At 37.9% G+C, this 16,365-nt stretch overlaps 1 protein-coding gene across 2 annotated transcripts in view; it reads left to right on the forward strand.

Annotated features, from left to right (window-relative positions):
- The window catches only part of LOC121298955 (S phase cyclin A-associated protein in the endoplasmic reticulum-like), a 93,354-nt gene that overhangs the window by 30,144 nt on the left and 46,845 nt on the right, over window positions 1–16,365 (forward strand). For both annotated transcript variants that reach the window (XM_041226332.1, XM_041226333.1), the window contains 5 exons: window positions 976–1,118; window positions 1,682–1,763; window positions 2,332–2,484; window positions 5,632–5,739; window positions 11,920–12,056. In XM_041226332.1, the coding sequence (XP_041082266.1) occupies window positions 976–1,118; window positions 1,682–1,763; window positions 2,332–2,484; window positions 5,632–5,739; window positions 11,920–12,056 (623 nt within the window). The remainder of the gene's footprint in view (window positions 1–975; window positions 1,119–1,681; window positions 1,764–2,331; window positions 2,485–5,631; window positions 5,740–11,919; window positions 12,057–16,365) is intronic.

Raw genomic sequence — 16,365 nt, forward strand, 5'->3', positions numbered from 1 at the left:
CTGTTTTAATACTTTAACATTTATAACAGAAGCACATAAATGCATTGTGATGAAAACCAAGGACGAGTTGTTTTGTCCCGCAGGGGAATTGCATTATTCACTCATATTTAATAGGAGCATTATACTTGCTTGTATTTATAGTTTAACAATCCCTTCTCCAGTGTACTTTTTTTTTTAAGATGCACTTATTTAGCATCTTACTACTGTACTATATTTACACTGATACTGTATGTTTGATGGCCGCCTTAATGTATTGCTGAAGCTGCTGACGGGTCGCCCTGTAATTGAGTTGTGTCATCTCACTGGGTCATTATTACCTTAATAGATATTTTAAATAAACAGATGTTACAAATGCATGATATTACATGCCACTGTACATTCCCTAGACAGAGAGAAGCATTTTTGTTTAAAAAGCTACTTTTTTTTTCTGTATAGATTTAACTGTTTTTTAAATGTCCAGATTTTGGCCAGTTTCCAGATTACTGATATAAGGTTTGATGGCCAATTTTCCATGTTGTTTAATTAATAATCTGTCTTTAGAGCAAATGCTAGAGAAATGCATTGCATATATTTTTGCGGCAGTGGGCTCCTGCCGTGGTCATTGGAGAGCCCTCATCTCGAGCTGTTCTGTTTCTAGCAGTAGGTGTCACTGTAGTCATAAATGATCACCTCCTAATAGGACAGGGGACAGAGCTTTAAGCTGGCCAGCTTGTCCTTTTAATGGATGGGAGGCTAAGTTCCATTGACAAGGTGCTGAAAACTTGGCTTACTGGACCCCACTGGAAAATAATTATCACTGCCCTGGGAACTGGGACATCTTTTACAGTAGACAAGGGACAAGAAAAATTAAACTTACTTCACGTAAAACAGGCTTTTTTATACCTGATTGTGGCATAGTTCAAACTATCTATAAACCATGGCTACATAAATTTGAGAGCAGGACACAGAACTGGGGGCACTATTTTGTTTTGGCAGGAGCGCAAACGAGCCCTTGAAGCAGAACGGCAGGCCCGGGTGGAAGAGTTATTGATAAGGAGGAAAGGACAAGAAGCTCGAATTGAACTGCAGAGACAGGAGAGAGAGCGGGCGCGGGAGGATGCGGCACGGGAAAGAGCCAGGTCTGTGGCCTTGACAGGCAGCCAGCCAGCTCCCTCTCACTGATCATTTCTCTTTGTGTTTTTGAGAATGTTGTGATGTGGCAGCATTACTAGCCAAACGGACTAGTGGTTAACCAAGGCTCTTTTTAATTAGGAAATGTTACCTTTAACTTTGAGTTTACTCAGTTTTGAAATGAGTCTACTTGCACAGACTACACCTCTTTCCAGACCCTCTCTATATAGGAACATCTTGAGGGAGAGGAGGGTGTTTCTGCCCATTTGAGACCTATGCCTATTAAGAGGTAGTCTGATGATTGGAAGATATTTAAAATATGTGTTCAGTATGCCATAATGTTCCCTGTATAGCCTGATCTCATAAAAACAAATGGGAGGATTTCAAGTCTCAGAAAATGTTATTTCTGAGATTTGACCCATATCGGCTGACCCGATACTTGATTAAAATAGTAGACATACGCATTCATATACATACGAGCACATACGTTGCAGACTCTTAATGAAGAAATATGTTAATATAATGCTTTTATAGTCTGGTTAACTGTGTCTTCTGTATTCTTCTCTTCTAGAGATCGAGAGGAGCGACTTGCTGCCCTGAGTGCAGCTCAACAGGAAGCCATGGAGGAACTGCAGAAAAAGATACAGCAAAAGGTACATACATAAGCAATATAGTGTGTCAGTAGGAAGGTAAACATTAAAGTCAAGGAGACAAGCATCCTTATAAACTGCACTGGTACTATTGCTACTTATCAATACAGACTCGCACCGTCTGAAGCCCTAGTGCATGTCATTGAGCTGCTGTGTCAGCCAAGACATGGCAATGATTTTAAAAGGCTACCGTGTAGCAAGACTAGTACTGTTGAACAGTACATTGATTTAATGGAATTGATTTGCTCTTTAAAGCACATGTTATAGTCTTCAGCAGCTGTCCACTAACTTAAGTAGCCTCATTAGCTCAGATCTCACCCTCCTTCATGTCAGGCAGGCTATTATTAAAATGACATCTGAAGATACCTCCGGACCTTGATGTAACTGAAGAGGATAGATACCTGTATATGTCAGAATATGAAAATGTTACCACTTTGAATCACGTGTTACCATTGCCCCTTAGTATAGCGCCACTGCTGAAATATTACAATAGAATCTTAGAAGATGCCTCTTTACAAATGTTTTTATTTAAAAAAAAAAAAAAAAAAATTGTTCTCTTTGTTTAATTCAGCATGACGAAAGCAGCCGCAGACACATGGAACAGATTGAACAGAGGAAAGAAAAGGCTGCAGAGCTCAGCAGTGGAAGACACGCCAATACTGACTACGCACCCAAACTCACACCTTATGAACGCAAAAAACAGTGTTCGCTCTGTAATGTGACGGTAAGAGAAAAGACATGTTTAGGTGCAGCCCACAATTACTCAGTGCATACCGCTTTATTAGCTTGCCTCTCTTTTGTTATTCTTTGTAGTCTTCCGGTCCATGACATAGCTTTTGGATACCGTACACTATGGCTAGAAAAGCACTAAAGACAAATGGTGGCAGGTGTCCTGGGACACAACTAAACAAATATCTTGATAAGTGAAGTACGCATCTGCATTGCAAAATACATGTAACATTTACATTTAAAACATGAGCTGTTAAATACAAGTAAGTTTTAATACCTAGATGGTTATTCGTAATAAAACAGAAGGAAACCATTCTGAAAGCATCCAGTTATCTGGAACATGTTTTTTTCAGAACAAGGAAGAAAGAAGCACCTTGGAGATTCTCTGACCTTTCTCAGTGTTTTTTTGCCCTTGGCCAGCATTTGACTCAAGTGATCATCCTTAGGTCAGCAGCAGGCACTCTGTTTAATGATATTGGCCATTTTGAGGTTGTTGTTTTTTACCTTTTCTTCTCTCCCACAGAGACACTAATCCAAACCCCATAGATCATCCTGGTCAAAATTCAGAAAGAAAAAGACAGAATAAAACTCCCTACATTTTTAAATACGTGTTTCAAGCTTGACAAATGACATACCCAATTTTGTTTTATGCAAAACAAAAGACTGGAACATGTGGGTTGATTACAAAGCAAGAATATTTAATATTTGATGATTCTTTGAGTGCCAAGTTTTCAGTACTCTAGTGTACATTTTCTTACAGTTTTTTTGTGTGCTTTATATCCAAGTGTTGACTAAAGAATTACAGGAATGACTGGGTTAAGAATGCACTGTAGGAATAACAATGACAATTGTTTACAGGTACCTGTTATAATTGGGTGAATGTTGTATATGAAAAGTTATGGGAAAGGTAACAATCTGAAGAGTGAAGAGCTTAAAACAGAATTTGAAATGCATACACTGGCTTAAATCAACTAACATAAAATACATTAAAGAGTTAAGTAACTATGTGCTTTTTTTAATTAAAGGGTTTATACTAAATACAGCGATCAAAGAAGTGTAGTTCCAAGAAAGGATGTATTTCGTCACAGAGAATGGTAGATAGATAAGGAAAAAAAGGCTTCAGAGAGATCATTCACTCCTTCAGGGCTGAGCTGAGGAAGAAATTCTGATGCCAGTGAAAATGTTAAGGGCCTCCTGCCAAAGTGCCCTTGTAAAGCCTTTTAAAGTCTGGTTTCAGTGAACACTAAAAACAATGGAGTGGAACAAAGTAGAAATAAAACCTTGTAAAAATCAAGAAAGATCAAATAAAACCTTGGGAATGAGACCGGTACAGACTAAGAGACTACTGTGTATAATCAATATTGATCCATGTAGCCCAGGGCAAACCTTCAAGCAAAATTATTGTTGGTAATTATTTAACCTAAATTCCCATAGAGCTGCATAGCTTTTTTTCAAAGGGAATGCTGTTCTTGGGTCAGAGCACCAATGGAAACCAAATAAATCCATGATTATATGACTTGTCCACTCCTTAGCATTGTCAGCAGTAGTGGTATTGCAGTCATAGGTATTGGTTGAAACAAATATGTAGAAAGCAAACTATTCTAAACCCCGGTAACTCAGTCTCCCTGAGTAATTATTGCTGGTTCGAATTAAAACAACTCTAAGTCAAATTTGAAGAAGATGACAGTTGTACAGATGTTTACCCCTCCTTAAACCCTTAGGGTGGTACTCCTCTGAGCACCATGAGAGAAAAGTGACATTTATAGGGCTCTCTGTCACCAGGAGGTATTGCTAGTCAAGCTGCAACAGTTAATTTACAGACCATGGTTATCCAGACAAAAAATCCATAAAGGAACAATTTAAATGCACCAGCTACAGGCTGCAGTGATTCAGGCCTTAGGTATCAAGTTCTGTTCAAATGAAGGGTCACAGGCCCAATATGTATCACCACAGGGCCTGGAAAAAGTTCAAACTGAAAGATTACACTACAAGATTTATGTTGGAGTATTACCAACAGAGATGATGAAGAAAAGATTGCGTGCTTTTGGTTTTACCTCAAGAAGAGAATGTCCAGTGTATTGGTTACTGTGGCATGCACAGGCTCCACAAAGACTTACTTTTGTTTGTTCTTTTTCAGAATGTGCCTGTGTCAGTGGTTTTCTCTTGGATAACACTTCTTTGAACACTTTTTGATACAAAAATCTTGGTATTATGCAATGTTATTATTTGTAGTTTCTAGCTGTTGCTCAGTAAGCTCAAAATGAATCTGCATAGTTACTGTAGCCTCTCAAGGTCCTGCAGTGAATAGTGAACTTGTTTTGTGAGCTTAGCTTCCCTTCTCATGATGACAACACATGACAAGATTGGTAGCTGTTGCTGAAAAAGAAGCCCAGAGGTTTTAATGAACACAGAGTTTAAACTGCTCGAACCGTGAACCAGGGTTGTGCCTCCGATCAGGTATGCTCTCCATTAGGGGGACCAGCTGGGCAGTTTAATTGATCTGTAGGGGGAAAGAGGTGTGAAGTCACACATGCTGTCAATCCATCACCTTTCACTAGCAATATTATCAAATTCTATGAGAGAAAGATGAAATGCATGGCTCATCAGAAGGTCACTGATCTAGTACAGACAGGACTGTGGTAAGAGTGCTGTCAAACTTTACAACCAAATCTGTCAGCCACTAGTTTTCTGGGGTTCATTATTTGGGTAAGACATATTGCTGACCAGAACTGCAATACTTTTACTTAGTTCTATATTATTTAATATGTGTTATTTTGTGCATAATTTAAAAAAACAAAACCAAAAAAAAAAAACTATTAAGCCAATATCTAAAGAATTTAGTTTGTGAACATGGGCAGGCCGTTTGGCCTATCATTGCTCAGTTGATCTTAATATTGCCAATGTTTGATTCATAACAAGAATGACAGTCAAACATATAATCATGCACAGGAGAAAATATGTAAATATCAATGAGGGTCCCATTTGAACAATAATACTGAGATCTGCTACCGTTTTTGCCTCGATGACAATAGCTGATAGCATAGCACTGATGTATTGAGCCATCACACCTGCTCGTGGTGATATGTTCTTACCCATAGAGCCAGCTCTACCAACTGTTCCTGTTCTCCTTCTCTGATTGCAGATCACCTCTGAGGTGTACCTGTTCAGCCACATCAAAGGGAAGGGGCACCAACAGGCAGTGAGAGACAGCAGCAGCATCCAGGGCAGGGAGCTCTCCGACGAGGAAGTGGTACGTGAATTGCAGAGAGAAGCTTTCACGGTCCTGCTTGCAGTAGGAGATTAGCCATATCATAGCCCTCCTGTGCTTTTGACAACTGTTGTGTTATATGCCTCACCTCTTGACCTCCATACCTTCTTCATTCAAACCTCTACCATGTGCAATCTCTAATGCCTTCCACTTTAATTCATTTACGTTAGTTCTTCAGTCTCTTTTTCTGCTGGCTTAAATAATAAACATGGTGTTTGCGGCATGACACTTTCACATGCTGGTGATACGCTGCCCAGTGCAGACATAGGAGATCATGCCTATAAGAATTAACCATTTAAATGGAAGTTTCTGAAATTTTTTATTCATTCTACAATTCAAATTAATTTAAATGTACTGGCTAATTTAACGATTTTAGATATGGAGGTGTTTTGGCTCAACTATACAGAATTCATAACATAGTTTTTCACTTTTAATAGGGTATTTGGCAACTGAAGATCCCAGGCTTTTTTTGAAGGCTTGTAATAGGAACCCGGATTATTATGACCAGTATTGGATCAGTGCCTCTGGAGAATACAGCAGCTTATGTGAATGCGTCGCTTTGCAATATGCATTTGGTACTTACAGTTATTGCTTGTCTTCTGTCCTGTTTTAATATTATATATGCTATGCCCCTGACCCCTTGTGTTTGACATATTGGATTATTTATTGGTCACCTCTAGCCTCATATAAAGAAATGATCACTGACCTCTCAAAGCTGACACTCCAGTTCCTTCTCTCTTGTGGTGTTTAACACATTTTTATTTTTGAAGTGAGGGCATTTCATTTAAGGACTGCAAGAAATCAGGTAGCTATCGCTTGATGAAGTGTGGGGTGTGAGGGTTTGCATATCCAGGCCAGGCACAAGTTAAAGGTCACATTCATAAATTGCAGTTGTAACAGAAGACTAAATTGAAATTCCCAGGGTGTGAGCAGAACCCTTGAACTGTTCCCACCCACTCACTCCGGTGGCTCAAGGGTTATCTGTCATCTCACAAGGCAGGCCTTAGTGCCCAACACAAAATCCATTCCATGGAAGTGGTCAGACTCTCTCTGTATGCTACATGTATTACACCAATTCCTAAGCCAGGACAGTGACTTTTAAAAAAAAAAAAAACAATAATAGTCATTCTGCAATATTAATCTGCAGCGTGTGGGAATATTTAGATCTAGTGAATTTTGCTAAATACTTTACCTTATTTATATAAATTAGGGAGCTCAGTAAAGGACAGTAAAGAGAGTTTAAATTATTTTTAGAACCGGTTCTGAGATTAACCTTTAAATCCGCTGCTAATTAACACAGCTACTGGTGGCAACTGTTATGTCAAATGAGGAGTCTGTTTCAGTTGTTGAAGTTTCACAGGTTTAATGTATAATGGTTAATGTAGTTTAAAATACTACTACAATACAGTAGTCATATGGCTAGAATTCAGTGTAGAAGGTAGTGGGTTTGTGCTTCAGTCAGTGCAGTTGAGAGTTTATCTGGTGTAAGTTCAGGAGCTGTATGGGGCAGGCAATTGTGGAGTTGTTTTAACCCTATTGTGTATTAATTTAAGAGAAAAAAAATCCCACAGAAGTATGTAATAGCCCTTATAATACTCAATACTTTAGAAACTGCTTAAATATACTTTCCATTTACTATTATATGAAATTAATATTAATAATGTAAAAACAAAGTAATGATTATGTTTTGAATAATGAAGCCTTCTGTAACTATGTAAGCAGGTTGTCACGGCAGTCTCTCCACGCTGTCCATCACTGACATATCCTTTGAACTGTGCCTTGCTGTGTCATATTATATGTAGAAGGGGCATCAAATCTGTCATTTCCCAGAGCTGGTGAAGCCAGCTGAGAGCCCTTTGTAGCAGAGTGAGGAGAGAAAAGAGAAAAGATAGGAGAACATGTCATTTTGATATAATGAGATAATAAAATGACAGTTTTACTGCCACCATAGGTGTGATATTTTAAATAGTCTCTCATATTACCCCAACAAATAGCAGACAGTGTTATTGTCAGCCTCTCGGGCCCCGGGCTACCCTCTTTGTGTCCTTTTTGTCTTTTTCCTACAAAAGCGCCATTACTCCAAATCAGTTGGGGGTGGTTGTTTTCTTGAATTCTCAACTTTTACAAAAGTACATATTTCAGTTAGTCAGATTACTGAATAAATTGGAAGCTGTTCAATAAATCCTTTCTTCTCAGAAAATATTAAAAGTTGCAGCCATTAGTTTTGTAGCGGTATCAGAAGTTGTAATTTTAAAGAAAAATGATGTGTTAGGTTTCTTGCCTTGAGATGCCACACTTGAAAGAATTCAAAGATAGCAATATATTTTCCTTAGTAATGGAATACAGAACTAAACAACATTTCAGTGTATCTCATGTAGCAAACAGCTGTTCTGATATTAATAGTATTGACATCTGGGCTGTAGGCGCTGTGGTGTCGGCTTTCTAACAGATGTTGTGTACTGTATATTATCTGGTCAGGAAGATGCTCCTGATATATGATCTTTTAGCAAAAAGGTTTGGACAAACCTAATCCTTTTAACGCAGTTTATAAGGCCCCAAGACAGCCATTGTTCAGGCTTTTCAGGTGCTACAGAAATAATTATGTTTAGGTAAACAATAAACAAGATAGGTGTTGCCCCTTTTAGGAAGATTGCAGAGCATCTGTCGGGTCAGGTCAGGTCAGGCTGAGCTGGATGAAGTAGCACTGTGGTCCAGGATGCATTCGGTTATTCCTTGGGGTGTACTAGAATAGCCAGTGTAGAAAATGGCCTGTAAAGTACATAACACTTCTAGCCAATAATAATAGTATATTTTTTTCTTCTAACATTTATTTTGGCACTGCAGTGTCAATAATATTTTAAGAGAAGTATAGCTCATAAACCATGCAGGTTTGCTGATGGGTAGGTCTCAATATGGCACCCAGTCAACGTCCAAGAACTGTCAGCCCTGCTGTGAATGGGCACCTGATATGAAGTTGTGGAGCTGTAAGGCACTGGCTGTGTCATTCATGGATAGTAAAGGCACAGAATAAGTACCTTTAACAGTGCTTGCCCCCATATGCATGCCATTAGACTTTAGCCTTTACACTTTTTTTGAATTGCTTATGAAAGATTGTATTGTATCAGTTGGGGTGCTCCTGCTACGGATATACATTTTAGCAGTAACGCATCAAACTGAATTACATAAAAAAAAAAAAAAAAAAAACGCATAAAAAATGCATAAACTGTACAAAACCATGTCGAGTTTATTGATTTAGAAAGAAAAAAATGAAACTTGTTTTAAGATGGCTTTTAATATTAAAAAAATAATTAATGTCTGACAGATTTTTTTTTTTTTTTATATTAATGTCCTTTCAAGTAAAAGATTCACTTGATTTAATACAGTTTAGATTTACCCTTCATTCACAAGTATTGGCAGCCAGATCCAAACAGGTATACTCGTCATTCCTGTGTTTTGAAGGCTACATGAAGCAGAGACATCTGCTATTTCTATAGATAAGACTCATGCATGTACTATTTAAAAATAAATAAATAAAAATACATCTTTCTAAATGTTTCTTTTTAAATATAAATTTTATTTAGTTTAAGTAAATCCTTCTCATTTTACTTTTCACTTTTCTTGTAGTTCCTATGCAGTGAATCATTTCTGTTTTGGGAAAGTCTAAAACGTTGTAATTTTTTTTTTGTTAAATGTATTTCACAGTCCTTTGGATGGAACTTCAACTTTAAGCTGGAGAGCACACTTTTGATTTCTCCAGTCTAACTTCGGGGCATTTTTGTCTTCCAATTTGTTGCAACAAAAGACGTTGCAGCCGCAGTTCTCTTTTTTGATATTAATTCAGCCTGCTGCACATGAAAGGTGAGAACACTGAGAAACACCTTGAGCCCGGGATCTTCACTTTGGCAGCACAGCATTCTTTCTCTTGCTATGTGCCTGACAGCTCCCAGCTCTGCTGGCCCTTGTGGGCTGATAAATGAATAAGCTCGTTGAACTTTGTAGTGCTATTTGAGTCGCCTATTAAACCCCAGATTAGATCAGAGAGGGGGTTGAGAGTTGGTAGCGGGACGCTGGCTACTTCCTCATTCATCATTCTGCCTTGTCCTCATGAGGACAGTGTTTGTGATTGTCACAGGGCGGCAGGGGCGGACAGCTGGTTGGCTGCTCCTTGTTTCTGAAGATGACTGGTTAGCTGTCTTTCAGGTAGTGTATATTTCAGAGGCAGGGATTAGCCGTGTTTTGTTTCTGCTGTCACTTGGAACAAGAAGGGGCATTGCTGGGCAGATTGTAGTCCTGATAAGTGCAGCCCTGTATTCTACACCTGCAGGTGGATAACCTGGTTATGTTTCATCCCCACCACCCACACCCAAACACACTGAACTGAAATGCCAAGGAAGGTGTTCATTTGCAATAATTGTCAGTGGACAGAAAGCGACAATCACCCCAAAGGTAAATCATTAGTCATTATTCACTGGGTGTCTCGTTGGGGGTTGGTTCATTTTCCTTATTTCTCCCAAACCTTTTGTTTGCAACGATATGTCCAGATAAATCCTGTAATAAACAGTGGATCTTGCTGTTGCCACGTTTTTTTATAAATGTGTTTTTTTGACCGAGTATATTCCAGCCCATATCATCTCCTTGATCATGGGGTCTCGTTACTATGTTATTCACTCTCTCAGCTGGATGGACAAACAGAAATACACTGAAGTATGTCATTCTAATGAGCTGGCACATTGCCTTTTTTTTTAAATGTTACACATTTTGAAAGCATGTACAGATTATTTTTATAGATCAGGTGCTTGCCATTCTGTGTCTGGCTGATCCAGATGGGAATGGATACCTGGTATAAAATCTGTGAAAGACTAGAGCAATCAGGCATGACACCAGCCAGAGAATCAAACCTCTTCAAACAATGCTAAGCTTGTTAACATGAGTTTGCTCAGCCACGGCGTAAAGTGAATGGAATGAGTTAAAATAAGTTTTAAAGATGATTGTAGAATGTAAGCTTTTGCACCCACCTGTTGCACTTGTTTTAATAACATTTAACAGCGAGTAGTGAGAGGTCGGCACAACTATAATATTATAATGACACAATGATAATGTCTATTTTGCTGATAACCTTTATATATAAATTAGATCTTGTTATATAGCTTCCAGTCTAATTTTATATATGATTATCTATTACTGCAGTGTTTTAGTTGCAATTTTAAAATCAATTTTGAACAGCTTTGCAGATATCACACCTATCTCACACAGATTCCTAGACTGTTTTGGTGCATGAAAAGGTACAGTAAAAACAGCATCGCGGTTGTAATGTTGGCCACATCATTCATCCACAATAAGCTTTTCATTTGAAATGACAACGCCTTATTTGGACCTGGAAACCATCACTAGTTGGTGCTCTGCTCCATGGCAAATTCCTCTGGAAGTTGTTGTCTCTTCAGATACTGATTAGCTGGCCGCAGTGAAGCTGTTTACAGCAATAACAAAAATGACAAAAAGACGCACTTTGTTTGAAGTGCTGTAATTGTGCAAAGCAATAGACTGCTGGCCTTGAAACTTGGAAATGTCATTTTATGATCATGTTAATGTTTCCTTATATATGCATGGATGCACAGAATCAACAAGTAATGTTTTAGAAAGATTTTGGAGCCAGGGAAAATGGAACAGAATTAAACAGTATAGATATTACAAGAAAATGTAATATCTCTGAAATCTCTGAAAATGTGCTTTAGCATTTGATTCAAAATATGACCTAGGGTAAGATTAACTGTATTTTTGATTTTTTTTTTTATAAGAAATACAAAACCTGGGTTATCTGGGTTAAAATAGTACGATTGCACAAAGATTAAAGACATGACAGAAAAACAATAGTTTCAGATTCCAATCTCTCTTATAAGGAGAATAGTTCTGCAAACATACCTACCTTTCATGGGTTGAAGGTGTAATTGTACAGAGGTCAACTTTGAGGTCATGGCTGGTCGCAGTTGTATTAAGTGGGGTTTTAACTGCATGTCTGTGCCTATATCTTTTATTTTTCTGTTTTTACAAAGCATCCAGTAATTGAATGATGTTATTAGATTTTGATAGTGTGGAAATCATCATAATAATAAAAGTGTAATAAGACGGAACGTAGTTCTAATTTCTTTCAAATGATCCATTTAGGAACACCTTTCCTTAAAGAAGTACATTGTGGACATTGTGACTGATAGCTCTGTGCCGGTGGAGACGGTGAAAGACGGAGAGGAGAAACAGAAAGCGAGGAAAAAAGCGAAGAAGCTTCGAGCTCGGATGAACTCCAGGTAACGCATCCATCCCATCTTGTGGAAGGAAGGGCATTACATGTAACAAGCTGAGATAAAGCATGCAGTTATTTGCTTCATGGTTGTCTTAAAAATAACACTGATGAGATTAATTTATAGCCACTTTCTGTGATTGGGGGAGAAAACTGCAAATCGATCTGGAGCCCTTGCTTTCACCTGTTAAGAGCTTTTCACATAATTGGCTGCCAGCGGGCTGCCAAAACTGGAGCCTCCTGTAGTGTACAATAGTATGTTAAAGTATGTATAAACCATGCCTATTTTTCTTCCCTGCTATTGATTTTTAAATGAAGTATCAAAGAAAATCAATAGTAATCAACAAATAGAAAGCAGCGTACTTTGGTGTCAGTTCCCAAGCTTAATCAATTTTGTTGCCTGTCACTATGAGAAAAAAAAAAAAAAAAAAAGTTGAAAAAATCTTGAAATGAAAAGTGACTGATTGGATGCGCAGTTTGTCATTGGGTTGAACTGAGCTTGTTGCATAATCTTCCTCGAGTCACTTCGTGACTTCAGTGTCACCTGCTGTAGTTATTTCTATTTAAGATATTACCAAGGTCCTGTATCGTATTACCCCCAGTCGGACAGAATCAAAGACACTTGTCTAACAATCTTAATGTATCTTTAACTGAACTGTGAAACATACAGTCTACCTGACATTCCTTTTCGGCACCAACTGCTTCAAAGAAACCTGTCAGTGCCATGTAAGTAATTATTGAGTGCACACTGTAACATGTGTATCCACTGAGACTGTAGGGTAACTTACAGATATAGGGGGGGCTTCAGCTGGCAGTGTTATATGCATATGAAACTTTGGCAAAGACTGCCATTATCACCTCAACGCTCGATAAATCTGCAAAGATAGTGACCGTCACAGTATTTTTATTTTTTTTTGCATACTGTGGTTTGGTGTTCAGTGGCTTTTTACACAGAGATGTATTTATAGAGCCATTAGCATGCTGATATATTCAAGGGTCTAGAGCATTTATTGGCACATTGAAAGCTTTATGGTTGCAACCCAAATTGAGTGATTATTTGCATCATGCCTGTTTTACTGAAGGATTGCTACAGTATATTCCACAATACAAGAAGTTCTTGCTGATTTGTTGTCCTTCTTTAAAGTGTTTCACAGAAATCCTTTGTTTTGTTTATTTTGTCTTATCATTGTACCATCAGTTTCTGAACTAAGAAGTTGCTTTACGGGTGACTGCTAAATAAGCCTGAGAAAATGTAAGCTGAAGAGGGGCGTATTCAAAGTGACATTGTGATAGACAGCCTTTTATGTATGTTTGCACTTCCTGGGTCAGTGTTTCAGTGCCTCTCTGCTGTTGTCATCGCCAAGACATCTCTTTTGGATTAACACATTTTTAAATAAATAACACTGGCTCCCCTCCACCGACAACCTTGTACTTGCAAACTCTTTCTTAGAATTTTGACAACACTGTGTTTTTTTTGTCATTTTATAGTTCTACAGAATGTCCAAGTAGGAATAATTAAATACGTAAATTGAGCCTGCACATAAAATAAAGTTCCCCCACTGACTGTATTTTAATTGGCACTAAACTTTAGTTTCCAGAGACCAGGAAGACCATTTAGAAAGTGTGTCACTGAGTTTAAGGTGCATTTGGTTCAGTTGTTACGAAGCATTAAACTTACATTTTCGAAATCTCTCCGTTCTTGTCCTTTCACACTAAAATGCAGTGCTCTTCTAAAAGCAAAGTTGATTTCATTTCATTAATGTGGTACCCCAATCTGCTAGTCACCATGTCTCGGTTCTGCAATGCGAAAAGCGGGACTGTAAAATATTCTGTCATTCACTTCCGTCTCCCTGCTGTGAGAAGTACTTAGTGGCTTTTAAAGGTCATGAATGTACAAAAATGTTTTTTAAAAAAGGCTAGTGGTCAGCCTCACCTCAGCTGTGTATCCGTTTTATCAATAATATACAAGAGGATTGTATAGTCGCTTTACTATTTTGCACTGCTGCTGTAAATAAATAAATAAAAAATCCTTCTCAAATTGAAGGATGACACCTATCAAGAAGTGAAAATGTTGCATCATGCTGTTTTTAAACAAAGGGATTGCTTGATTGTCCTCCTGTGTGTAATTATGGGGTGGAGGCGTCAATAGTTAAAGTGTTTCATTTTAGTAGTTTTATTTTATGGCTGACAATGTATTCGATGCTTTGCTTGCGTCCTTCAGAGGAGCATTAACACAATCCTCACTGTTTTGATTTTACTTTCTCGAGATATACTTTACAACAGAAGCTCTGTTTATTCAGAAAAAAGGTGATCTAAGCTGTTGCATGACTTAACAGATTGCTGTTTGATACACTTGTAAATAGGCTGTTATTTTCATAAAATGTGTTTGTCATAAATTTCATACAAATCCGTATAGATTAAAAGCTTAGCTGGCTTTGCAGCCTGAACAATGCTCAAACTTAATACTTAGGAAACTCTTATAGCACCTGTTTCTTATTGGTTTGTCCTAGCATTTGTGATATTTATGTCTATTTACCTTAATATGTTCTTGCGGATTGATAACATATGTTGGACTTTATACTTGTGCCCATAGGTTACAAGTTTTTGTTTTTGTTTGCTTTAGTGGGTAAGCATCTGTATTTGTGTTAATAGTGTTGTGTAACCCTTGTATCTTGTAAGTTTACAGTCACGGATTCTGCCACGCCTGTTTGGTCATTTGGCGCAGGGTCTATAAATGAAAGCAGTCTTCAAACTTCCCCTTGTTTTACATGCTATTGAATTTCAGTAATTTGCTCAGAAATTGATTTTAATAGACGTACAACACTGATGGAGATGTTAGGATCTCACACATATATTTTAAAAAAGCATAATAATAATTTCTAATGTAAGTGTTAGCACATGCTTTTAAATTATGCTGTGATCGTGAAAAGCATTATTACAGTAAATATGCAATAGTTGGATGGACGAACCAAAAGTAACAGGATAGGGATCTTTCTTAAATTAAAACCCGATCAAGCATCTAGGAAGAATTTCAGCCAATGCAAGCTCTTTAGTTTGAACAACAAAAACAGGCTTTTTTTTTTTTTTTTCTTGAAAGAATAATTTATTTAACCAGCCAGATCTATAGCCCAATAATGCGTATTGAGTTTATGGATCTTGCTTGTTTCCAGTAGGGGTAGTGATAAAAGTCATTCTGCCTTGTCACTTTATTTGTTTAAACCATGTACTCATATGGTCTCTTGAGGTCTACCATTGGCACAATTAAAATAGTATAACCTATATGTAAATTGCAGTCACTGGAATGTTTAATCTCTTTATAGCTGAGATGTTAAAGCAATGCAGATTGTTGCAATCCTAATAATGTAGTGATTATCAGGTAGGCACACGAGTGAGCTGAGTTTCCAAATGCATGAAACAGGACATATTATCACATGTGCATATTACGAACAAAAGCATTAAATAAAAGCAATTTGGCAATAATTCACTAGTCAAGTAGCATAGGGTAGATTTATCTGCAGTTAAATATGTAGATGGTAGAGGAACTCTGCTAACTATACCGGCACCTTCCAACATGTCCTGCTTTTGACCCCAAGGAAAACATGGGAATTGGATGACAAGAGACGCTTTCAGGTGTTTCCGCCCAAGCCAGTCCCACCAGGTAATGGAGACAGAGCGTCTTCCAGTCAGGGTTCACTGGAGACATCTCCTCAAAGCTAAACAACTTTGTAGCCCTAAGGGATGGCTGTCTTCAGTATTTTCCTATAATTCATTATATTAGCAACCGACAAAATGGAAAGAGCATACCAGAAAGCTGAACTTCATCTCCCACATTACAAGTTTCATCCTGTGTATCAGGAAATCAGTTTTGACCTAATAAGAAAAGGTCCTCAATAATAAGAATTCCCTTTATCTAACTGCGCACAATCTGCTTTATAATTAACTGGCGCAAGCAGGTTTGTTTACTCTGGAATGACACACAGGATTGATACTCTGGAATTGTGTCATGTTATTGCAGTATGTTTGTATATAGTGTCAGTGGTCACGATAGCAAATGTAATCAGCACTGCACCTCGGCTCTGATGGATCAGCAATGTAGAGATTAGAAGTGCCATTTGAACAAACCAGTTTGTGTGTATGTGTGTGTTCATGGCTTACTGTTATCTCTCATTGAATTGTTAACCAAGCCATGTTGTATTCAAATTCCTGAATCAGAACTGGGAAAGTAAGATGCTTGTTTTTAATAGTGTCCATCTTTCTGACTGTTAAAATACAACAGATGACAAGGTATAAAATGCTCTACTGGCCTCTAAAGTTTA

This window comes from Polyodon spathula, chromosome 24 (assembly GCF_017654505.1).
Source record: "Polyodon spathula isolate WHYD16114869_AA chromosome 24, ASM1765450v1, whole genome shotgun sequence".
Classification (NCBI taxonomy): Eukaryota; Metazoa; Chordata; class Actinopteri; order Acipenseriformes; family Polyodontidae; genus Polyodon; species Polyodon spathula.